Genomic DNA, 26,454 nt, shown 5'->3' with positions numbered 1-26,454 from the left:
GCTCGACTATTCAAAGAATCTGGAGAGCTATACTACTCACCCAAGCGTCGGCGTCAGCGTCACCGTCACCCCTTGGTTAAGGTTTTGCTTGCAAGCACACATAGGTTAATATCTCAACAACTACTTGAGGTATTGCATTGAGACTTTAAACAATGGTACTCAACCATCCAACCTACTTAATTAACAATTAACCAAGTTTGGTAACTCTACTTTGCATTTAATGCCAAAAATAGGCCTTTAATATTTGACTTAGAAATTCTGGTTAAGGTTTTGCGTGCAAACACACATAGGTTAATATCTCAGCAACTACTTGAGGTATTGCATTGAGACTTGATACAATGGTACTAAACCATCCAACCTACTTAATTAACCAAGTTTGATATCTCTACTTTGCATTTAATGCCAATAATAGGCCTTTATTATTTGACTTAGAAATTCTGGTTAAGGTTTTGCGTGTAAGCACACATAGGTTAATATCTCAGCAACTGCTTGAGGTATTGCATTGAGACTTGATACAATGGTACTCAACCATCCATCCTACTTAATTTTCCAAGTTAGATTACTATAGTTTGCATTTAATGCAAATACTTGCCTTTATTATTTCACTCAGATAACTGTGTTTTGCAAATAATGGCCCTTTATTATTTCACTTAAAAATTCTGGTTAAAATTCTGCATGTGACCACATTTATGTTAATATCTCTGCACATCATGTATTGCATTGAAATCTAATCTAACAGTGATCCGTGCATGTTTCGCCAAAACTTTTCAATCCTTACACTGAAAAGCAGCGGAATAGTCGAGCGCGCTGTCTCTGTGACAGCTCTTGTTATACTTTTTCTTCTAACAACATGATTACAAACCAAATGCCAGTTAAAATAAAAAAGGGAGTGTTTCGAAAGAAGAAAATATTCAAATCCCCACACACAATAGTTTTAAGGTGCTGGCTGTATTAAGGAGTTAGTTTATTGTTTGGTTTGTCCAAGTAAACAGTTGAGAGATCCTTCTTGTGTTTTGATTTTGAAAAAAAGTGAACCATTCATGTAACCAGTATGTTTTTGTTTTCTTTTCACAGGATGAGTTGGTTGAGAAAATAAAAAAGACACTTGGAGACTTTTACCCCGACGGGCCAGCCAAGTCGCCCGACTACTGTAGGCTGGTATCCGACAGACACTACCAGTAAGTAACTTACAGCATAAAGGCATAAATAATAAAACCTTCACTAGTTTTAAGGAAATTTTTACCCCAACAGTTTTGAAAACTTATTAGGGATAAAAACAAGAATTGTTTGACCGAAGACCATGAAACATCATGGGTAGGTTGCCCTTGACCAGTAGATAACCTCTAATTTCGAAGTCAGTAGGTCAAATGTCAATGTCATGGACAACAGTCTTATGAAAATGTTGTCCGCACAATACCTCTAAAGAATGTTTTGATTTATACCCCATAATGTTAGAGGTAGGTTGCCCTTGGGCATATTATTCCTATTAAGGATGGAGTGGTACTAGTTCAACAGTCACGGTCGAAGCAAACAGTCTCTTGAAAACTTTTGCAATCATTAATAATCCATTCAATTTTCCTTTTAACTTTTATTCAATCTTTCACATAAATCTGACATAGCAGTGCTTAAGTCAATTTCGGAATTATGTTATACAAAGAATTTTGTTTCTTGGTGCAAAATAAAAAATTGTTGGCTGTTTTGAAGTCTTTGAATTGATATGAAACTTGGTACATATACACATGCATGTTTATGAGATTTATGTCCCGTAACTTTGGCTAAAATGTGTGGTGAGTTATGTCCCTTGATAAACTCACAATAGAACATGTCCCCTTATAATGAAATGTGATATCTGTATATTATTTCTATCATGTATTTGTCTTATCTTCATATACAAACTCAACATTTAAATATAATTACCAGGCGTGTGAAGAAAAACCTGGAAGGGGGTGGCACGGTGGCGCTTGGAGGAGACTCCAATGATGCTGAGAGGTTTATAGCTCCAACGGTTCTGGTAGATGTCAAGTTCTCAGACCCTGTCATGCAAGATGAGGTAAAACCAGGAAACTGAAAATAACTGTATTTGACCCTATTGGCTTGTCGCTTTTTAAGCCCTCTAGCACTAAATAATATCCCCCTCCCCCATGCCCAGTCCCTGGCAACATAGGTTAGCAGGACCACTCCACTGCCATACTGCATCTTTAATTGAATGATATAAGGTAATATACAGTTTTCATATCAGTCCTTGTCTACAACCATATAAAGTATTTAAAATGAAGTAGTATAAAAATGCCCCATGTTTTTTCTGTAAACTAATTGGCTCTGGAAATCTGGCTTGGGCTACAGAAAAGTCCGTAGCCCTATTGGCTACCAGGGTACAAAGGTTAATTTCGCACACTACTTTTGTTGTCATAATCAACTGTAATGTTAGCCATTAAGTTATAACCATTAAAGGTAATTGCATGAGACTTTGTACACATGTTTACAATGAGCATATATATGCATGGCAAAATTCAATTTGAATTATGCCCTTTGGATGACTGAGATAAATGGACATGTTGTGCCAGAGCTACAGATAAGGGTCATAATGGGCGTAAATACACTTTAAAAATCGCCCATTACAACATAAAATCAATCAGGTTCTCATACCGGTACCATTAAATATAACAGATAGGGCGTAATGTTTTTCCAAGTATTTGTTGCCATTCTAGCGAGCCATTTTGACTAAATGTTAAACCAGTTTGTTAAAATCAATTCACTTTCCTAAGAGACTTACCGTACAGAAAGGCTATAAGCCAAGAAAGTAGTAAAGATGTTTAAATTAATAAGGACTTGTAATTTGCTGAGCAACATTTCAATTTTGTGTAATTTCTTTTTATAATTATGTACTATAAAAGTTAATTAAATTAAATAAGTCATTCAATTATATAAATGAATGTACCAGTACACTTTAGAAATTGCCATTATACATATGCATGGCCCAAGGGTTTACCATACACTTTCCTAGATTGCATAAGGGTGTAATGTACACTTTAAGCAAAAAAGTTATCTGTAACTCTGTGGTGCTGTGTAAGGATATATACATGTACTGATTTGTGTGTTTCAGATATTTGGACCAGTGTTACCAATTGTACCTGTGCAGAATGAAGATGAAGCCATTGAACACATAAATGATGGGTAAGATTATAATGTCTTTGTAACAATTTTCTTCAAATAATTATTTGATGATATCAACAGCAACACGCTTGATTAACTGGAGAGACTGACCACTGAGTGGGCCACCTACGTCATTTAAGAAAATATTATGAAAAATTGTTGTCACCATTTCAAACTTTTAGAAGCATTAAACAAATAAATTTACAATACTGTTACACTTGATGTCATCTGACCGATTTTCGCTGGCTGCAATTAATTACAATCTTAGTAATCTGTAAGAAATGCCGCATAAACTTGGTAAGAATCTCATTTAGAATTAATTTTGTATAAATTACAATCTTAATCGACTATGATAGGCTATGATGAAATTGCTACATTGCGAAAAATTCAGGAATTGAGGAACATATCTGTTTGGATGTGAAGAGAACGCTCCCCTTGTGGGGATGAAACATACAGCCTTTTAAGTGAGGGCAGGCACCAAAGCCACTAGACCACTCTCCCTTTCAACTTGAGTATTTAACATAACATTTTGAGTTTGTCAATTTATTTAACAGTCTGTTAAACAAGAATGGCTATATGTTGAGGATGGATCTATTTTTGTACACAAGATGAAAAGGATTAAATTAATAGCAAAGGTTATTTTGTACAGCTTTAAATTTTAATTTGCCGAAGTGCCAGGCAGCTGGGGTGCAAGGATGCAAGGGTTCACTTTTAGGAAAGTGTGAACAGTGTGTCTTTTCAGTCATGCCTTTTTTAGAAGAAAAATACCCATCCCCTTTGTTAATCCCAGAAGAAACATTAGTTTTTAATTATAATATGTATTATAATTTATATCACAATGATACAGTCTTGTTTTGTTTGTTCAAGCAATCAGTTAGCTGTAATGACAATTATACAGGTATGAAAAGATAATCAATTAAAAGAAAAAATAGCTGTTATAGTTTCACTGATAAGTATTTATATTTCAGCACAAACCCTTTAGCACTGTATATCTTCTCTAACAATACGGCAACAAGGAATAAGATCATAGAACAAACGTCAACAGGGGGCGTTTGTGTGAATGATGTATTCATGCATGGTTCGCGTAAGTCACGAAACAGACCCAGCATGGAGTTTACAGTATATTGTTGTCACATGGTGTTGGCTTTCTATTTCAGCTTATAAGAGGTAAATTAATTAGAGTCTTTCAGCATTCTAGTCTCAGATATTTCACCTTATGTTTTTTTTCCTTAGAAATTGAAAAACATTTATAGTTCCGATACTTGAATTTCAATGTTTTGTGATTAGTGAAATGTTACTGATTTAAAGTTTTTTCTACATGTTGACAATTTCACTTTAACTTGTCTGTCCTCTGAAGAAATAGTCGAGATATTGTGATGGCTTTCGTTTCATTGTTGTTGCAAGTGTATATGTTAATACTGGACATTAAAAAAAAATCAAGATGTTCAGTTGAAACTTGGTATACCTGCTGCCAGTGTCAATACCAACATGCCAAGGGCCATAACTCTGATTTTAACAATTGTCCAGTTATGCCCCTGTTTAAAAAAAAATCAACAACAGATCAGAATTTTATGTTCGCTCCACAGCGCTCTTGTTATAATATAGAGACTCAGAACAATGAGATTCTGATTGGTTTTCCTCTCCTTTTAAAAAATGTGAAATTATTTACTCAATTGTGGATTTATACCAAAGATTGATATTTAAACAGGTGTTTGTTTATAAAAAATACTTATGTGAAATTCCAGTTAATTTTTTATGTCCAGTTATCATCCACTGATTTCACATTTTGTTGCAAATCTTGTTTTTAGGCATGTGATTTTGTTGTACATAATACTAAATGAACTTTATATGTTATATTAAAGCTGCGCTCTCACAGATTGAACGTTTTGTCAACTTTTTTTTTTGTCTGGGAATGAGCCTATTTTAGTGTAAATGTACAATGATACAAGACTGCTGAAAATGAGCAGATCACAATTTTTCATATTTATGTTCGAGAATTCATGTTAAATGGTTAAAAATGTTACTAATGCTTTTAGAAAAATGATATTTTTGACATTTTAAAAGAATTGAGATCAGTTCTATTGTAAGTAACCTTAAATGACTGAATTAACATTGATACCAAAATAAGCTGATTCTAGACAAAACTAAAAGAACATGTCAACCCTGTCAATCTGTGAGAGTGCAGCTTTAATGTGGTTACTTTGGCACATTGTATTTTCACTTTACATCACTTCTTACTTCTGTTACTTATACCTTACTTACACAAAATCAAAAATAATTTCTGTATATACTGTATAGCATTTGTATCCATATGATCATGTCATTTATAGACGCATGGCCAATTAATACTCTTAACAAGCTAACAACATAAAGTTAAAATATTATCTGGGTAAAATTATATTAAAATTCATTTAGATTCATTTGAATTGTGTCAGATCAAATGAATCTAAATGAATTTTAATATAATTTTACCCAGAAAGAAACCACAAATTTCATGAGTGAATAGAAAAATACAGTTATATATATAAATACATCTGTTATGCTCAATTTTAAAAGATCAGGTTGAGTCTGTAAACAGTGTAGATGCTCAGGGGCCATAATCAATTTAATTCTTATTCTTAGACAATTGCTTGATTCCATTCTATCTATTGGTCAGTGTATTTACAATCCAATCTATTTACAGTAAAACTGCAATCACTCAAGCAGATGAACGTTTAAGAACTTAAGAATAGTCCGGTTAAGACTTAGTCCCAACCATTATTTCTTCATGATTCATATAAACATACTGATCAAAACCTAAATCAGTTCAGGACTCGAGCATTATTGCTATGTTCCAAAAACAAAAATTATGTGCTAAACCATATCATTACCTTGAGGACATAATTTTAAACATTTTCCAAAATAAACAAACAATAGCTTGGTGTAATTATTTTGCAAGGTGTTAGAGTTGCAATTACAATAAAAGGAAAATTAATAAGGTGTGAAAAACTGATAAGCACTGTTAAATTGAGTAGATAAATGTTATAAATGTCAATGAGTAATTTTCATATGCATAAAACCAAACCATTTTTACATTTTGGTATTTTTTTTACAATTATGATATCAAAGAGTAAAACATTTTATTAAACAATTGTCCTGAGATTTGTTACAGAAAAAACTTTTTTTGGTGCCAATATGGTGTACAGTCCCTTTAATGATAAGAATTTGATTGTGAGAAAAGTCAATGAGTAATTTTCATATGCATAAAATCAAACCATAATTGTCCAACATCAGAATCTCTGAAAAGAATTCCTTCTTATCATAGTTAAATCTAAGATTGTTACCGAAAACAGCCCCTGTAAAAGCTTGGCTTATTTTTGTCAACAGTTTGCACACTTTTTCATGTGTTTTCTAACATGAAATGTGTATATGAAAAAGGATTCAGATGCATATCTTTACATTCTATTGTAGTATTGTATTCCATAGCTTATTCCACAGAGAATGCTGTTATGTAATGTGCTGTACAAAGCATGGCCAGCTTCGGTGATGTCAGTCTTCTTGTTAATGTTGTAAAAACCAAGCATGCGTGTTTGTAATTTTTCAGGGAGAAGCCACTCTCTATGTACATATTTTCCAACAACCATAGTCTGGTAGAAAAAATTCAGCATCACTGTTCATCAGGCGGTTTCCTTGTCAATGATGTTCTGATGCATGCTGGAGGTAGAAACATCCCACCCCCTTCCCTTTCCTGTCCACATTCCCTTTCCCTTTAAACCCTTCCTTTTCCTTTCAAAATACATGCCAGAGAGAGCTAGTTTTTTCAGCTTTAATGGCTAGTCATATAATTAGCTTTGATACAGGCATACCATAACCTTTGATTGCCTTAGTCGAGTCATATCATTAAGGTGGATTCAGTTATATCATAACCTCTGATTGCCTAAGTCCAGTCATATCATTAGGTTGTATCCAGTCATACCATAACCTCTGATTGCCTAAGTCCAGTCATATCATTAGGGTGCATCCAGTCATACCATAACCTCTGATTGCCTAAGTCCAGTCATATCATTAGGGTGAATCCAGTCATACCATAACCTTTGATTGCCTAAGTCCAGTCATATCATTAGGGTGCATCCAGTCATACCATAACCTTTGATTGCCTAAGTCCAGTCATATCATTAGGGTGTATCCAGTCATATCATAACCTCTGATTGCTTAAGTCCAGTCATATCATTAGGTTGTATCCAGTCATACCATCACCTTTGATTGCCTAAGTCCAGTCATATCATTAGGGTGTATCCAGTCATACCATAACCTCTGATTGCCTTAGTCCAATTATATCAAAAGGGTGGATTCAGTTATATCATGAGCTTTAATTGCTTAAATCCTGAAATATCACTAGGGTGGATCCAGTCAGATCATTAGCTTTAATGGCTTAAATCCAGTCATAGCATAAGCTTTGATTGCTTAAATTCAGTGATATCATTAGCTTTTATTGTTTAATACAATTATATCATTATTTTTTATCAAGTCATATCATTAGTGGTGATTACTTAAATCCCGAAATATCATAGGGTGTGATTGCTTACAATCAGTCATATCATTAGCTTTGATTGTTGAATTCAGTCATATCATTAGCTGCTTTGATTCATTCAAACCAAATGGGTTTTGAACCAAATTATTGCTTATATAACTTTGATCCTGTCCTTTAACCTTGGCTTTAATCTTTTCATAGCTTTGACCCAGTCATACATGCCTTTAGCTTTGATTTAGTAATATCATTAGCTTTGATCCAGTCATACATACCCTTAGCTTTGATCTAGTAATATCATTAGCTTTGATCCAGTCATACATACCCTTAGCTTTGATCTAGTTATATCATTAGCTTTGACCCAGTCATACATACCCTTAGCTTTGATCTAGTAATATCATTAGCTTTGATCCAGTCATACATACCCTTAGCTTTGATCTAGTAATATCATTAGCTTTGACCCAGTCATACATACCCTTAGCTTTGATCTAGTAATATCATTAGCTTTGATCCAGTCATACATACCCTTAGCTTTGATCTAGTAATATCATTAGCTTTGATCCAGTCATACATACCCTTAGCTTTGATCTAGTTATATCATTAGCTTTGATCCAGTCATACATACCCTTAGCTTTGATCTAGTTATATCATTAGCTTTGATCCAGTCATACATACCCTTAGCTTTGATCTAGGTATTTCATTAGCTTTAATCCAGTCATACATACCCTTAGCTTTGATCTAGTAATATCATTAGTTTTGATCCAGTCATACATACCCTTAGCTTTGATCTAGTAATATCATTAGCTTCGATCCAGTCATACATACCCTTAGCTTTGATCTAGTTATATCATTAGCTTTAAACCAGTCATACATACCCTTAGCTTTGATCTAGGTATTTCATTAGCTTTAATCCAGTCATACATGCCCTTAGCTTTGATCCAGGCATATCATTAGCTTTGATCAAGTCATACATGCCCTTAGCTTTGATCTAGTAATATAATTACCTTTAATCCAGTCATACATACCTTTAGCTTTGATCCAGGCATATCATTAGCTTTGATCCAGTCATTCATAGCCTTAGCCTTGATCCAGTCAAACATACCTTTAGCTTTGATCCAGGCATATAATTAGCTTTGATCCAGTCATCCATAGCCTAAGCCTTGATCCAGGTATACCATAAGCCTTGATCTGGTCATACATATCTTTAGCTTTGATCAAGGCATATCATTAGCTTTGATCCAGTCATTCATAGCCTTAGCCTTGATCCAGTCAAACATACCTTTAGCTTTAATCCAGGCATATAATTAGCTTTGATCCAGTCATCCATAGCCTTAGCCTTGATCCAGTCAAACATGCCTTTAGCTTTGATCCAGGTATATAATTAGCTTTGATCCAGTCATTCATAGCCTTAGCCTTGATCCAGGTGTATCATAAGCCTTGATCCGGTCATACATACCTTTAGCTTTGATCCAGTCATTCATAGCCTTAGCCTTGATCCAGGTATATCATAAGCCCTGATCCGGTCATACATACCTTTAGCTTTGATCCAGGCATATAATTAGCTTTGATCCAGTCATTCATAGCCTTAGCCTTGATCCAGGTATATCATAAGCCTTGATCCGGTCATACATACCTTGAGCTTTGATCCAGTCATACATAGCCTTAGCCTTGATCCAGGTATATCATAAGCCCTGATCCGGTCATACATACCTTTAGCTTTGATCCAGGCATATAATTAGCTTTGATCCAGTCATTCATAGCCTTAGCCTTGATCCAGGTATATCATAAGCCTTGATCCGGTCATACATACCTTTAGCTTTGATCCAGTCATTCATAGCCTTAGCCTTGATCCAGGTATATCATAAGCCTTGATCCGGTCATACATACCCTCTGACCCAGTCATGCATATGATTAGCTATGATTCTGTCAAACCATTAGCTTTGTTCCAACTTTTAATCTATATTATTCGGCAAAGGCATTTTTGTACAATACATGACTTGTGTGATTTGTCGAGGAAAAAATAAATATTGGAAAAAAAGATATGAAATTGTAAAATACCAGTGCATTGTACTAATACTTGCACACATATACAAAATAATGCTTATGTAACACGTTTATTTGTTTTTGATAAAGTACATTACAAACTTCATGTCTGTTTCGTTTAACTGTGTTTTGTTTTAAATTATTTAAATAACTGTTCTGTTTGTATTTACTCTTAAAAAATATAATATATATATACTTTTTCTTAAAGGTATACAAAAAATTAAAACTGTAAAGGATGTTTATAAACCATGTCATATCTTGCTTGTCTGTTTCAAAAGAAAGTTGTCATAGCAGCGAGTGTGCTGGTTTGATCGTCTGCATTGTCATGCAAGCACATTTATTTGGGCATAACTAAAATATTATATAAGACGTTCTGATGAAACTTAGTGCACACATTACCAGTAACAAAATGTGTATGCATAGCACGGCCCATAACTCAGGTTTTAATAATTGTGGAGTTATGCCCCTTTACCAGTTGACCGTGTTGTCTTCTCCTAATTGTGCTATCAATTTTGCTCACAATTTAATGTACAGTATGAATTACAATACCCTGTAATTATTTTTTTAATACATCAACAGTGCCGTCGTTGCCGTTCGGAGGTGTTGGGAGCAGTGGAATGGGAGCGTACCACGGGAAGTTCTCGTTTGACACTTTCTCCCACAAGCGTTCCTGCATGGAGCGCGAGCTGAAAATGGAGTCAGTGAACAAGTAGGTGAAATATTGGAATTTTGGTGTAGGATTCACTATAAAAAAGATCATCTGCGATATATATATTTCACATGTTGTTTAATATTAAGCAAGTATAATTTAGACTTTAATCTTGCAGAAATAGAAACGTATTCTGTTATTTCAATTCCAATAAAAAATGACAAGAAATGTCTAACATATCATGAAGGTGAGAATATACGAAACTGAATCATTCTTAGAAGTTCTAAATTATCACCAAAAGTTAAAGGGACTTGTTCCCAGTTCTTTTATTGGCAATTTTTTTTTTTAACTTTGTTAAATTGAATTATTTTACCTACTTTTATGAACAACACCAAACAACTTCTGGCAGACACCATTTTCAACTTAATTTTGTATTTTTAAGCTAACAAAGTTCAACTTTCAAAGGGTGAACTTACTCTTTTTGGAAAAATAGAGCATGTTATATTGCATTTTAATATAATGTTAACAATAGAGCTCTTTTTTTAACTTAAAATGATGTTCTATCATTGTAAGAAGCACTCTGTTCACATTTCATGAAAATTATTCAATGTCTAATTAATGTATTTTGAATGAGTCCCTTAAAATTGAATTTCTTATCTTATTGTATTGTGTACATATTATGTTTTTCCTTATAATTAAAGCCTTAGGTATCCACCATTTTCGGACACAAAGCTTTCCAGAATCAGCTGGCTTGTGGGCTCAGGCAAACAGCCTAAGTCAAAGGGCTGGTTCTGGTAACCACGGTAATATTGTTTCCTAGGCAACCAATAAGCTTGTTGTTAGACCTTAAGCCTTACTGTGCAAAATGGCAACACAGGAAGTTTACTTGCTGCTTTTACATATGAATTAGAAAAAAAAGAGAATAAAAAATCTACAGTATTTGGATTGCAGTTATTTTTGCTCACCTACACTAACTTAAGCTATCCTAATTTTATGAATTTTGATGTAACACCAAAAATTATTTCACAGTGTGTTAACAATAGGAATATTATCACGATTGAAATGAATGAAAAAAAAATGTAGTTGTCTGTGATCACGGGTAAAATAATTGATGTTAAACCAAAACTAAAAAAACACCAACCACATCTTATATGTTTCTGCTATGTTCAAATGAAAGAAATACATAAATTTAATTGGCTTGAATTGGAAATGTTCCAATGACATTGTGATGTCATTTTGGTGATGTCATTTCTCAAAAAAAAAAAACTTGGCATAGTGGACAAACTTGATAAAAAATCAGTACAGTGAAAATAACGTTATATTTCAATGAAAAGCATACAGAAAACATAACATTGTCAAATATGAATGATTTGATTTATTACTGTTGACTTTTATCCAGATTTTAGTTTTGAAATTGTGTATTAAAAAGGACCGTTTTAAATGAGTTTTATATGATGGCAGTTGATAAAATGAGCTCCAAATTTGTTCCATAACTTCACTAACAAAACATTTATACCATCATAACTACCATTTTAGTATACATTTGATTATAAGGAAGAGGTACCCACCTTTTACACATGGAAAGTACATGTCCATTTCGGCAGTTCAAGGGAAAAGGTCGGGTTCCGATGCTTGTTGCATACAATAGCCTGAATAGGTATCGAGTTGACTGTAAAATTTGTTAACACATATATGTTTAGATGGAGACCAGTTTTCAAACACATAATTAACTAACAAAGGGAAAGTTTTTTTTACCAAGGGGAAGGTTTTTGAGAAAAGAAATGCAAGTAAACTTGCCTAGTTTTGTCATAAAAAGGCTTGGTGAAACTTTACCCAGACTCTTTGTTCTTAGATTTTACGAGTCATGTGACAGTCTTGTAATATGAACTGTTAGATTATATAATTTAATTTGCCAAAAATGCACAGATAAATACCGTAGTTTTCCTTGTGAAATTGAGCCTAAGAGTCTGGGTAAGGATATGTAGTTTGTTTTTGTAAGTCTTTCATAATCTTAATTTTGTTTGCATGAATTGTTTATTTTACTTGAAAATTTACAAAGTTTTCTATCCATTCTTTCTTTCATAAGCATGTATAATGAGAGTATTCCAAAATGAAATAAGCATTGTTCACTTTTCTTTGGAACAAAAATCATCTGAAAGACTTACAAAATCTTTGTAAACCATCACCCCACTTGCCTTGTGTGTAACCTTGTATATAACAATAGTGGTATGTAACCTGTAAGCATGACAACCCAAAAATGACTGTATATTTGGCAGTTTGAGGTATCCCCCTTTCACTGAGAAAAAACAGCAGCGCATTGGGTGGATTTCGAAAAAGAAGCTCAATTCCACAGGCGGTATACGACCACTCCTGCCTTATTTCGTGTTTGGAACTGTTGTTGCCATACTCATCAAGGTAATGACTTGTAATTGTGAAAGTCAATTACTGTGTTAATTAAATATGGTCATGTATCAGAAAATTTAATTAAAATTAAACTGAAAAGAGCGCATCCGGCACACGCCCCGCCTACCTCAAATCATCCAAGTTCACTTTAAATTTTAATATTGATGAAAAAGATTAAAGAAATAGGCCTAAAATGCACCATTTCGGACTAGATTTTGTTAAACTTCACTTTGGGGGAGTACCTCCAAACCCCCCTGTCAACACTTTAAACAAAATGAATTTGGGTTCTGAGGGAGGGGGGCAAGACATAAGGTTACGCCCCTTAGTTACACCCCTCTAACATCGAATCCTGGAACCGCTCCTGGTTCAAAAGTCTTACTTTTTGATAGCCTATTTTTTTTTTCTATGTTTCCATAGATACATTCAAGATAATTATTTGATTTACAGTTATACATGAAATATTACATGTGAAAGGTACAGTAGGCTTTGAAGTAGCTTATAGCATGCTTGTATCACATGCTGTTAACTATTTGTTGTAAGTCTCAAACTGAACAGTCATTTCGGGGTTGTCCAAATGCACACTTATTCTTGTGGTTTCTATCTTATTGTTGCACGTGATATTGTCTCTGTTAAATGTGCATGTAACTCAGTGAAATTACAGCCTTTGTTTATATATATATAAATAAAGACTTAGTTTGGCACGGTATGAAATAATGTTTTGTCATACATGTAAGTGTTCTGACATCTTGAATTCTTGATTTGGAAAAAAATGTTTGTTTGCACTTATGGTATTAAAATACTCACAACTATCTTGTTTGAATGAGATTGGTACACCATTAGTGATTTTTAAAGCCGCACTCTCACAGATTGACAGTTTTGCACTGTGTTTAGCTCTACTGGCCAAAGGCCAGAAGTACTTATGCGATGGTAATGTGTACGTAGTATGTGCGTCGTGCATGTGTAAACAATTGCTTGTGAACACGATACAGTCTTCAGTTTTAATTGTATCGCGATGAAACTTGTACAGTATTTAGATATCCATTAGAGTTCAGTTCCTTTTGAAAACCAGCCAGATCTGCCCATGCATGCCTTGATTATGGGCCTTGAAAGTATAAAAAATCAGTGCATCTGTAAACAGCTGCTTGTGAACACGATACAGTCTTCAGTTTTGATTGTTATTATCTCCATTAAACTTGTACAGTATTTAGCTATCCATTAGAGCTTGGTTCCTTTTGAAAACCAGCCAGATCCGCCCATGCATGCCTAGATTATGGGTCTTGAAAGTATAAAAAATGCTATTTTTCGCTGTCTATGTTAAGCAAAGTCTACATGAGGGAAGTCTATTTTTAGCCAAGTTTACATGTAAAGTCACAATTGCTTGTGAATGTTTGTTCAAATTATGCCCCTGGGGTCATTACTGGCCACGCCCCCAGGTTCACAGGTTTGGTATACTTAAATTGGGAAATGTTAAAAACCTTTTTGCAGCTATGCAGATCCTCGCTATTTTGAACAAGGCTTAATTTAGTGGTCCACTACCAGGGTTGTTCAAATTATACACCTTGGGTCAAAACTGGCATTGCCCCGGGGGTCACAAGTTTATTTTCAAAATCCTCTTGTTTCAAACCACAAGGCCCATACCTTTGATATTTGTTGTGGAGCATCATATGATGACCGTCTAGCAAAACATTTTAAATTATGCCCCTTGGGGAAAAGCTGGCCCCACCCCTTTTACTTTTTAATTTTTAAAGCTACAGCAAAGAAATTTTGACCATGTGTACAGTTTTGCAAACGAGTATCAATGTTGTCCTCGGATGTCCTTGACTTTGACCTTTTGACCACCTTTTTTATTTTTAAAGCTACAGAAATGAAATTTTGACCACGAGTACAGTTTTGAAAGCAAATATTTTTTACCCTCAGATAACCTTTACTTGGCACATATTAAAATAGGTTATGCAACTAATCTGCTTACAACTCTTTCTGTCCTCAGTTGTTGAATGTGCAGCGTTTTCAGCTAACCCAAACACAAAATGTGAACGATATATTTGTTGCCTATTACTCATACGTACATGCTCTGGATTGAAAATGACCACAAGAGCCATGCCAGTAGAGCATAGGCCCTCATGTTTGAATTTTATGTCCTGGAATGAACTAATCATTGCATAAATATCTGAAAACAAGTGATATAAGAGTGAAAAAACATCAGATCAAAGTCTTTAAATTCAAGTTTTATGACTAAAAGCGATAATAACGCTTTAAACATCAATATTATTGAATTTAAATATGAAAAACTGTGATCTGATCCTTTGTCAGCAGTCTTATATCACTGGTTCTCAGATATTTACGCAATAAATTGTCTCATTCTAAGACAAAAAATAAAAAAGTTGTCAAAATGGTCTATCTGTGAGAGTGCATCTTTAACATGCTACATTATTATATAGCCTGAGTTGGTATTAAAGATATTCAAATATAATTCACTTCCTATCCGTCCATCAGGAATCAACAGTACTCAATTACGATCCGCCATTCAGTTGAAAATGTACCCGGTACAATGGAACACTTGAACGGAAAATCTGGTTTTCTCAGCAAACAAATCAATGCAAAGATTTAGCTTTAGAAATATAAGAAACCTTTTCAAAACCGAAGTCTAATCCATGATAGCTCAGTTGGTAATGCAACTGACTTAGAACCAAAGAGAATATTGCTTTAAATGTTTAAGTCTTAGCAATACCACTTTGCAAATTCCATCTGCATACAAAAATATCAATTAAATGAAGCATAATCTCAATTTTCCCATGATTCTTCTGCATGTAGTAGCAAACTGGCAATGGAAAGACTGTACTGTAGTTTGGGTGTCGATGATATCTCTTCTACAGTTAGCAAACAAACATTTCTTTTCATTTGCAGTCCAAGATGTGAAAATGCTGTCTGGGGGTAGGTAAACTAGTTATAAATTAGTCACTGTAGTTATTTTGGAATGAACTCCTGCTTTGGTGTCATATGACCTGAAAAAATAGTGACATTAAACCTAAAATATTTATTTTTTCTCTCCAGATTAATCAAAGAGGTCACCACTACTATTGATCTAGCATAAAATAACTACCGTATTATAACTGTAGTTAAACAATGTCAGAAAATCTTGAAATGCCTAAGTATCTGATATTACAGGTCGTACGACACCAAAGCAGGAGATCATTTCAATTATACTACTGAAATCATTAACCAGATTACTTTACCAGATAGATTTACAAGAAAAGTTATCAGATGATTTCAAATGAGTGTTATACTTTTAGTCTGGCATTTGACTTGTATGCTAAATACTTCAATCTGAACTAATATAAACTCATTAGTCGTGATAAGCCTAAATCTGGGTTTTATATGCAAGCATGGCTTGTTAATGTTTTTGAAACCAAGCATTAATATTGTAAGAATTTGGGCTTGTACAAGTTCATCCAGAAGACTGATTTCGAAGACTGTTTAGAAAAAACCCACCAAAGTACAATAAAGTTTGCTTCAGGTTTTTGTCTTATATGTAGATTTTAAACCTTGGTGATCAGGAGACAAGCTTTTTTCACCTAACAAAATTAGTATGCACGGTTGCCTTTCTTTTCTGCATTGTATATATTTATATGAGGCTAATGGCTAATCAATAGCTAATTCTACAGAATATCATTACACTATTTATTATGATTTTCTATTATTCTATTAACTGTGATCATTTAATGAAAAGTGCTCATGTTCTTAATGGGAAATTTTTTACAATACTTGTAGCATGTAAACACATTTCTCCCACCTCAGATAAGTAGATCCAATAATTTAACCATGCTAGAAATTCTTATCTTGCCCACGGGCGAAGATAAAATGCCCGTATGGAACTCCTTTTTAATTGTCACCACATTGTAATTACCTCCCTTGTTAAATACTGTCGTCGGTAGCATCATGGAAACGTTGTCTTGTGGCAATATTTAGAACAGTAATTAATTATTTCTCGCTTCAAATGTCAACCATAAGACAGTTTTCACACACCTTTCAAGAAATAATGCTTCACTCTCCTTAGAACTATTTGAAGACTGGTTTGACTATTAACATAATCTGAATCACTGCGCGCATATCCATGACAACCACAAATTATTGCATATCCATACACAATAAATTTCACTAAGCACAAAAGAGTTCCAGCAAAAAATACATTTTTACTTAATTTTCTTTAACTGAGGTGGGAGAAAAAGCATCTACCATAGCCGCTCGTGTAAGATAGGTTCATCCCAACCCTCATGCAGGATGTTTTGCGGAAACTCAGTAAACCCTACGCTCGGGTCGGAATGAACCTATCTTACACTCTCGGCCATGGAAGATACTTATAATCTTCCATTTTGACTATAAAACTGTTGATAGCTCAATAATTTATTGCAAAGAACGATTTTGCTAAGATTTACAATTCCATCATATCTCAAATTCAAAACCTTTTGATATATAAAACATGTATAGTATGACTGAAGTGTTTTATATGACCATCGTGATCTTGTGAATACTTAACCTTGCAAAAAATCACAATAAATGGACTGTGTTGAGTTTTTTTTAATTTTTTTTAATTACAAACTGTACTCATGTTTTTGTTTTATCATTTCAGATGTTCATGTATCCTGGAATGTAGATGGTGTTTACGAAAGAGGAGTTGACGGAGTGGGGGAGGGGGGAGGGGATAAAAATCCAATAAATGTGATATTTTAAGTAAGAACACTGAACTTACTACTAAGGGGCGGGCACATAGACCCACAAAGACACCATACATGTACAACTTAATGTACGAAATCGCTGTTGGATATGGTAGAAATTGTCTGTCTCTTTGTTTAAAAAAAGGCTTTATGGTTGAGCTTTTATTAGCTGATTTAAAATAGTGCTTATTTTATTTTCAAACAGCTGTATTATTTATGAGTTATCAGATGTATAAAAGTTCACTTCTTTGACTTCCTAATAGGATTTATTGGGAGACAAGTTTGTTTACTTTTATCCGCAATTGTTTCAAGAGTTCTACCACTGTTAACATGCATTGTTAAATATGCTGTTTTCATAATTGAAGTTAACGCACAAAAAATGCATGTATAATTGTATATGATCTTTTGATTTTATTTATGAAAATGAAGACTCAAAAGTTGATTTGACAAAATGTTATAATTTTTGTATTATTGTATATTGTTTGTGTAAGTAAGTGAATTTATGTCACATATATAATTTTAGACAAAAGTATTATTTTTCATAGTATGATTATTTTACCTTAATTTTCCAAATTTATGTATATACATTTTCTATACTTTTATTAATAGAAGAGTTTGAAGAATAATGTCTGCAAAAATGTTGGTCAATAAATATGCCTTCAGTGTTAAATTAGTAGCTTCTTATTTTGAACACATTATAAAGGAATAAATTCTTAATGTCAGATTTATAAAGAAGATATTAAATGAGTGGTCATTTTATATCAAATTTATTAAAAAAAAAATCTAAAATTAATAAAAAGACGCCTTGGCGACTCAATTCATTTTTATTTTAACCAAAGAAGATGACATTTATAATTATTTACAAATTATTTAAATGATTAATAGTGACCATGACATTACTGTAAAAGCCAATAGTTAATTTACCTATATGTAAGGCAATGCAAAAAACAAGTATAAATAACGATGTTTAACAATACCCGGTAACAACATGTATTTTATAAAGTGTATTTTTTGGGCATTTGAGTAGGGATATTTATATATAAATGCACATTTTAAGAAGTCTTTGCCCACCACATACTGGCCTGGCATGGCATCTTCTGCACCAACAAGGCCCGGAAGAATGTTTTGCAGTCGATTAACAACAGATCATTTGCAAGGTCAAGGTCCTTTTGCGTGACATCTGAGATAAAAGATTATCTTACACCTTGGTGCTTTTGGCATTTGTAAGCAATGGGGATCTACAAATTGTGAGCAACATTAATACATGCTGTCACAACTTGACATGCTTGGCGTCGTTGTTAACAAGTTTTTGATATTTTGCACTCCAGTATTGTAATTAGTATTGAAATGTGTTGTTAATAAATATTTTACTATTACTTTTGAAACAATCAGTAGTTTCTAGGAGGAGAAATCATGGTTAAATGCAGTCTATAATTTGATTGTACTAAATATTATAAATGATGGTTACAAAATTATTTATGCTGGAACATGTTATTGTTTTACAAAGTATTCAGTTGCTTATCAACATTATGAAATAAAGATGATCAATAATTAATAAAGTATTGTTATTCCTTTTAAAATATTAATTTTGGTTGAGTCAGTCGCATCATCTGTCAGTGGCATCATCTGTCAGTGGCATCATCTGTCAGTGGCATCAGCTACATAAATTATTATCTGCTTTTCAACTAAAAGAGACTTTTGTGTCCAGTTCATATTATTATTACTTTCATAAAGTAAAATTTTACTTCAATCAAGGAGAATGTGGCCTTTATGACAGTTCCACCACCTTTATCACAATTCCACCACCAGTGTGTATGTAATAATTCCTCCACCAATATGTATGTGGCCTTTATGACAGTAATTCCGCCACCAATGTGTATGTGGCCTTGTTGACAGTAATTCCACCACCAATAAGTATGTGGCATTTATGACAGTAGTTCCTCCACCATTGTGTATGTGGCCTTGATGAAGTAATTCCTCTACCAATGTGAATGTGGCCTTGATGACAGTATTTCCTCCACCAATGTGTATGTGGCTTTGATGACAGTAATTCCTTCACCAATATGTATGTGGCCTTGATGACAGTATTTCCTCCACCGTTGCGTATGTGGCCGTTATGGCAGTATTTCCTCCACCAATGTGTATGTGGCCTTGATGACAGTAATTCCTCCACCAATGTGTATGTGGCCTTGGTGACAGTAATTCCTCAACCGATGCGTATGTGGCTGATATGGCAGTATTTCCTCCATCAATGCGTATGTGGCCATTAAGACAGTAATTCCTCCACCAATGTGTAAATGGCCTTGATGACAGTATTTTCGCCACCAATGTGAATGTGGCCTTGATAACATTAATTCCTCTACCAATATGTATGTGACCTTTATGGCAGTAATTCCTCTACCAATGTGTATGTGGCCTTTATGACAGTAATTCTGCCACCAATGTGTATCTGGCCTTGATGACAGTATTTTCGCCACCAATGTGTATGTGGCCTTGATGAAGTAATTCCTCTACCAATGTGTATGTGGCCTTGATGACAGTAATTCCGCCACCAATGTGTATGTGACCTTTATGGCAGTATTTCTGCCACCAATGTGTATGTGACCTTTATGACAGTATTTCCGCCACCAATGTGTATGTGACCTTTATGGCAGTAATTCCTCTACCAATGTGTATGTGGCCATTATGTCATTAATTCCTCTACCAATATGTATGTGGCCTTTATAACGGTTATTCCACCACCAATTTGTTTGTGGCCTTCATAACTATAATTCCGCCACCAATGTGTATGTAGATTATATGACAGATATTCAGCCACCATTGCGTTTGGGCCTTTATGACAGTTAGTACGCCACCAATGTGTATGTGACCATTATGACTGTAATTCCTCAACCAATGTGTATGTGGCCTTTATGACAGATATTCCACCAACAATGTGTATGTGACCCTTATGACAGTAATTCCTCCACCAATGTGTTTGTGGCCTTTATGACTGTAATTCCTCTACCAATGTGTATGTGGCTTTTATGGCAGTAATTTCTCAACCGATGTGTATGTGGCCTTGATGACAGTAATTCCTCTACCAATGTGTATGTGGCCTTGATGACAGTAGTTCCTCTACCAATGTGTATGTGGCCTTGATGACAGTAATTCCTCTAGCAATGTGTATGTGGCCTTGGTGACAGTAGTTCCTCCACCAATGTGTATGTGGCCTTGGTGACAGTAGTTCCTCTACCAATGTGTATGTGGCCTTGGTGTCAGTAGTTCCTCCACCAATGTGTATGTGGCCTTGGTGACAGTAGTTCCTCTACCAATGTGTATGTGGCCTTGGTGACAGTAGTTCCTCCACCAATGTGTATGTGGCCTTGGTGACAGTAATTCCTCTACCAATGTGTATGTGGCCTTGGTGACAGTAATTCCTCTACCAATGTGTATGTGGCCTTGGTGACAGTAGTTCCTCCACCAATGTGTATGTGACCTTGGTGACAGTAATTCATCTACCAATGTGTATGTGGCCTTGATGACAGTAGTTCCTCCACCATTGTGTATGTGGCCTTGGTGACAGTAGTTCCTTCACCATTGTGTATGTAGCCTTGGTGACAGTAATTCCTCTACCATTGTGTATGTGGCCTTGGTGACAGTAGTTCCTCCACCAATGTGTATGTGGCCTTGGTGATAGTAGTTCCTCCACCAATGTGTATGTGGCCTTGGTGACATTAATTCCTCTACCAATGTGTATGTGGCCTTTATGACAGTATTTCCTCCATCAATGTGTATGTGGCCTTGGTGACAGTATTTCCTCCACCAATGTGTATGTGGCCTTTGTGACAGTAATTCCTCTACCAATGTGTATGTGGCCTTTATGACAGTATTTCCTCCATCATTGTGTATGTGGCCTTGATGACAGTATTTCCCCCACCATTGTGTATGTGGCCTTGGTGACAGTAATTCCTCTACCAATGTGTATGTGGCCTTGATGACAGTAGTTCCTCCATCATTGTGTATGTGGCCTTGGTGACAGTAGTTCCTCTACCAATGTGAATGTGGCCTTGGTGACAGTAATTCCTCTAGCAATGTGTATGTGGCCTTGATGACAGTAGTTCCTCCACCATTGTGTATGTGGCCTTGGTGACAGTAATTCCTCTACCAATGTTTATGTGGCCTTTATGACAGTATTTCCTCCACCAATGTGTATGTGGTCTTTATGACTGTAATTCCTCTACCAATGTGTATGTGGCCGTTATGACAGTATTTCCGCCACCAATGTGTATGTGGTCTTTATGAGTGTAATTCCTCTACCAATGTGTATGTGGCCTTTATGACAGTATTTCCGCCACCAATGTGTATGTGGTCTTTATGAGTGTAATTCCTCTACCACTGTCTATGTGGCCTTTATGACAGTATTTCCGCCACCAATGTGTATGTGACCCTTATGACAGATATTCCACCACTAATGTGTATGTGGCCTTTATGACACTATTTCCACCACCAATGTGTATGTGACCCTTATGACAATATTTCCTCCTCCAATGTGAATATGGCCTTTATAACAGTATTTCCTCCACCAATGTGAATGTGACCATTATGACAGTAATTCCGCCACCAATGTGAATGTGGCCTTTATAACAGTAATTCCTCCACTAATATGTATGTGACCATTATGACTGTAATTCCGCCACCAATGTGTATGTGGCCATTATGACTGTAATTCCTCCACCAATGTGTATGTGGCCTTTATGACAATAATTCCTCTACCAATGTTTATGTGGCCTTTATGACAGATATTCCTCCACCAGTGCGTTTGTGGCCTTTATGACAGTAAAAAAATCCGATTCACATTCACTATGGTTGATAAATGTTTGCCATAAAAGCCACATACTCATACACTTTGAGGGATAAATTACTGCCATATAGGCCACATGCACTTTGGTGGAGGAATTTCTGCCATAAAGGTCACATACAAAGGCACTTTGGTGGAGAAAAAATAGCCAAGAAGGACACATACACATATACTTTGATACAGAAATAACTGTCGTAAAGATCACATACACTTTCATCTTGGTTGGGAGTTTTCTGTCGAATAAACAGCATACACATACACTGTGGTAGGTAATTTTCTGCTTTAAAGGCCACATACACATCTGCAGCGGAATGACTGTCATAAAGGCCACATACACATCTGCAGCGGAATGACTGTCACAAAGGCCACATACACCTATAAATTGGTGCATAATTTTCTGCCATCAATGTCACATACACACGGTGGAGAAATGTCTGTCATAAAAGCTACATACACATCCTCTTTTGTGGATAAATTTCTGCCATGAAGTTCACAAACGCATATTCTTTGGTGGAAAATATACTGGCATATAGGCCTTTTTTGGGTGGAAAAAGGTCTGCCATTTAGGCCACATTCACTACACTTTAGAAGAGAAGTTACTGCCATATAGTCAATATTCACATTGGTGGCCTCATACACATTCACTTTGGTAGAGAAATGACAGCTACAAAGCCACTTACACAAATACTAGTGGATAATTTACTGCCATAAAGACCACATACACACATGATTCTGGAGAATTTACAGCCATGAATTCCACATACAATTGAACTTATGGAGGAATTACTAGTAATGGCATAAATGAACAGCACCCGTGTTTAGAGTGAAGTAGGTATGAAGATCACAGGCAGACTGGTGGTGGGGATATATGACTGCCATTTAGACCACATACAAACAAACTAGTGGGGGCATCACAGTAGAAACACATACTGACGGAGAAATTACTGACATACCGATTGACAAAAATGAAGAAAAATGTAATTTCTTTGTTTGCCATGCGTTTTTTTCGTGTTTGGAGTTTTCAATCTTAAATCTTCAATGCATACATTATAGTTTCATTATGATTGTGAAATAAAAGGCATTGAATGCAAAATGAATATGTGAACCCATGTTTGTACCTGTACTTTGTAGTGTTGGCATAAAAACAACTTATCCGCAATTTCGACTTTCGACACTTTAATTCTTGTGTTAAACAAATGGCATCCCATTTACAATGGCATAAGGAGATACCCCGAGAAGGTCGAGTAGAGCTGCCCTCCAAGGCCAAGGTCGTCGTTGTCAACCTCTCTGATAAACACTTTGTCACCCTGGTTCGCGTACGTGAACACCGTCTGTGCGCCCTGGTCTCGATACGTATCTTCGCCATGTGCAAAAATCCGCCCGAGGACACGCCCGTTTTGCACGATTTCCGCATGAAGCATGAGACCGCCATGGGCTTGCGTGTCTGCACCACCCCAGTGGTCCAACAGCGAACAAGAAAACAGGTAGATGCCGGACCTTGGGGCTGTGAAGATACCGGTTTGGTTGCTGTATCCACCGCCTATGTCGGTAATGACGGACTCAAACCTGGATGTGAAATTTGGGGTTTAGTAACAGGCTCATACGCAAGGATGTGAAATTTGGGGCTTAGTAACAGGCTCATACGCAAGGATGTAAAATTTGGGTTTTAGCAACATGCTCATACGCAATAACTCAGCACACGTTTACATCATGGTGAAGCGTTTACACACTGAATGGAAGAAACTATCAGCATTGACAAATAATTAATTGAACTAGTGAAATTGAGATTATCAAGTCATGTAAGTGAACGTATAAGGCATACAACGAATAATATGTTTGTTTCTGGTTCCATGCCCTCAAAAATTTGGTAGGTAGGTCGGGAAACTGGAAACAAACATTTGTTTACGCTTTGATGAAAATGTCAACTTTAGTAAAGCAACACCTTGCGTATACGAATCGGAGCTTCAAGAAATACATGTATATCGAATCAAAGACTAACTTGATGGTCTGTTGGCTATGCAAGTGGTCGACTGTGAGTGGAAGTATCCCGGCTGTGAATGCGACTGCGTCCGTTCCGGCTCCAGGCGCCTGTCGTTTCCGCGGTTCTATAAACCAGCAATTAATTGAAAGTAGTGTGTGTTTATATGTTTGCTAAACATGGTACAATTTAGCCAGCTTACAGTATGAGACAGGACATTTGTCAGACCTGCTCAACATTATAGTTCACTGTAGAATTGTGCACTTTTGGGTGGCGAACCAACTCTTTTGTTCGACCCAACCTTTTTTTACTGAAATATACTACGATTTCATATCAAATTAAATTTGTCAACGTAATTGCATTTTCTCAAAAGCGTTACCTTCTGACGAATTGATTCCAACTATCTCCACCAGCTTCGATATCATTTCTCCTTGACGTTTAACTACAATAGATAATTTACTGACAACATTCGATAGCTTTAATATTAATCATCAACTCATTGTAAAATAACATTACATGTACAATGGAGAAGGCAATGGCGCAAATGTGAAATTTCTTTTATACCTTTCGCATTTTTCTACATTCTACCAGACCACTTTAAACGCGGAAAATAGACAGAAAATAAATTTAAAATCTTTCACATATTTAGAATAAAGCCTCCGACCTTAAATTAATACATTGTTTCATTCAAATACCTTCTTTTTCCAAATCAGTCACTCTTATATCACACTCAGAGCAAGCCACATCGCCGACTTTCAATAGCAAAGTTACGGAAAGGAAACGAGTAAGAATCATCATTGTCTCGTCTGCACTTCGAAAGACCGAAATGTTGGAATTTATATAATATTATGCACGGTTGAAGCCAATCCCTTAATTAATTGTTCCCTTCAGTTTTGGAGACCTTATTGATAAGGGAGTTCAATCAGTGCAAAGTGCGTTTTTTTGGTGTGTTTTGAGTGCATAGCTTTAGGTTTTCAATATTTTCCATGGGAAATACTTATTCTCTTTGTTTTTATAAATTAATTAAACAGCATTGAGATATTCACAGTTTGTCCTGTTAAACGGGCACGATCAGAAGGAATATTTCATTGCCGTTTCTTGTCGATTGCGTCCAGATCTTGCGGATATCTTCCGTCAGGTCGGTCCGAAGTCTGATCTCTGTTGGATCGCATTCGGGAGAATCGGGACAATGTCAGGACAGATTTGGTGGTTGCTTAAAGCCTAAGTCACACATTCAGGATTTTTACTGCCGTCCTTGATAGGAGCATTCCCGATTAAAATGTGTCAAAAGTCTGATCAAGATCCTGTGATTCGTGGCTGGAAATTCAAACTTTTTTATTAAAATTTGTAAAAATATTTATTTAATCACGAGAACAATCAGATACTGTTCAGGAGGCGTCCCGATCCAGCCGTTTCCAGCAGAATTCGTCCCGATTATCCCGTTCTCAATCCGATTCTGATCCGATTTGTATCTTTGTCATGGTAAAAAACGACCGAATCTATCCCGACAGCGTCCCGATTCTCCCGAATGCGATCCGACAGAGATCAGACAGTGACTAGACAATGAACCGACGCTGACGGCAAGATCTGGACGCAATCTGGACTCAATCGGCAAGAAACGGCAATGCAAAATTTCTCCAGATCATGCCAGTTCCACAGGACACTGACCAGACAACACAGGACATTGTTACGATTTTGATCCGATACAGCAGAATCTGTCACGACATAGTCACGATTGTAATCCGACTAGACAAAATCGGCTGAGTTTCCCGAATGTTACGGGACGCACCTAACTGTCGGGAGTGCTTGGCCGACCTCTCCGGACCATTCCCGATCCGTAGGACTCTGTTACGAACATATACGACTGCGTTCAGACAATGATAGGACATTCCAGATCATTGAGGATAGTAATCCGACTTTTTCGCTTTTCGTGTCGTAGCGCTGTCTGATCTCAAACGGGGGCCATAATCGGCACTGTGTGAACGCCGCATTACCATGCGAAAGACCGTATCAGAATCGGATTGAGATTAAGATAATCGGGACGAATTTGGCTGGAAACGGCTTAATCTGGACGCTTCCTGAACAATATCTGATTGCTATCCTAATCAAATAAATGTTTTTACAATTTTTTGAATTTCCGGCCACGAATCACCTGATCTTGATCAGACT

At 35.7% G+C, this 26,454-nt stretch overlaps 2 protein-coding genes across 9 annotated transcripts in view; one reads left to right on the top strand and one right to left on the bottom strand.

Annotated features, from left to right (window-relative positions):
* Positions 1-17,424, top strand: part of LOC128231138 (aldehyde dehydrogenase, dimeric NADP-preferring-like) — a 34,577-nt gene extending 17,153 nt beyond the window's left edge. The window contains exons 8-16 of one of the 8 annotated variants that reach the window (XM_052943575.1): positions 1,075-1,178; positions 1,921-2,050; positions 3,104-3,174; positions 4,122-4,237; positions 10,283-10,412; positions 12,629-12,767; positions 13,203-13,229; positions 15,660-15,686; positions 17,383-17,424. In XM_052943575.1, the coding sequence (XP_052799535.1) occupies positions 1,075-1,178; positions 1,921-2,050; positions 3,104-3,174; positions 4,122-4,237; positions 10,283-10,412; positions 12,629-12,767; positions 13,203-13,226 (714 nt within the window). In that variant the 3' untranslated portion in view covers positions 13,227-13,229; positions 15,660-15,686; positions 17,383-17,424. Of the gene's footprint in view, positions 1-1,074; positions 1,179-1,920; positions 2,051-3,103; positions 3,175-4,121; positions 4,238-6,736; positions 6,853-10,282; positions 10,413-11,053; positions 11,156-12,628; positions 12,768-13,202; positions 13,230-15,659; positions 15,687-17,382 lie in introns of all 8 variants that reach the window. The other 7 variants (XM_052943572.1, XM_052943576.1, XM_052943573.1 and 4 more) reach the window with 7 other exon arrangements.
* Positions 17,425-23,466: 6,042 nt separating this feature from the next.
* LOC128229698 (complement C1q-like protein 4) lies at positions 23,467-25,102 on the bottom strand. The gene is made up of 4 exons (XM_052941492.1): positions 24,981-25,102; positions 24,665-24,727; positions 24,307-24,412; positions 23,467-23,873 (listed from the first exon to the last, which is right to left on the bottom strand). The coding sequence occupies exons 1-4, from the start codon at positions 25,081-25,083 to the stop codon at positions 23,516-23,518; spliced, it is 630 nt and encodes a 209-aa protein (XP_052797452.1). The 5' UTR covers positions 25,084-25,102; the 3' UTR covers positions 23,467-23,515.
* Positions 25,103-26,454: the final 1,352 nt, after the last annotated feature.

The sequence above is a fragment of the Mya arenaria genome, chromosome 4 (assembly GCF_026914265.1).
Source record: "Mya arenaria isolate MELC-2E11 chromosome 4, ASM2691426v1".
NCBI classification, from domain to species: Eukaryota; Metazoa; Mollusca; class Bivalvia; order Myida; family Myidae; genus Mya; species Mya arenaria.
The sequence above is the reverse complement of the archived record's forward strand: the minus strand, read 5'-3'. Positions and strand labels throughout refer to the sequence as shown.

What these genes read in the sequence shown, in the direction of transcription:
- LOC128229698 (XM_052941492.1), bottom strand. Translation starts at nt 25,083, where the DNA reads ATGATGATTCTTACTCGTTTCCTTTCCGTAACTTTGCTATTGAAAGTC. An exon ending in GACTGATTTGGAAAAAGAAG is followed by an intron (nt 24,728 to 24,980) that starts GTATTTGAATGA and finishes TATCTATTGTAG; the next exon opens with TTAAACGTCAAGGAGAAATG. An exon ending in TGGAATCAATTCGTCAGAAG is followed by an intron (nt 24,413 to 24,664) that starts GTAACGCTTTTG and finishes GCTGGTTTATAG; the next exon opens with AACCGCGGAAACGACAGGCG.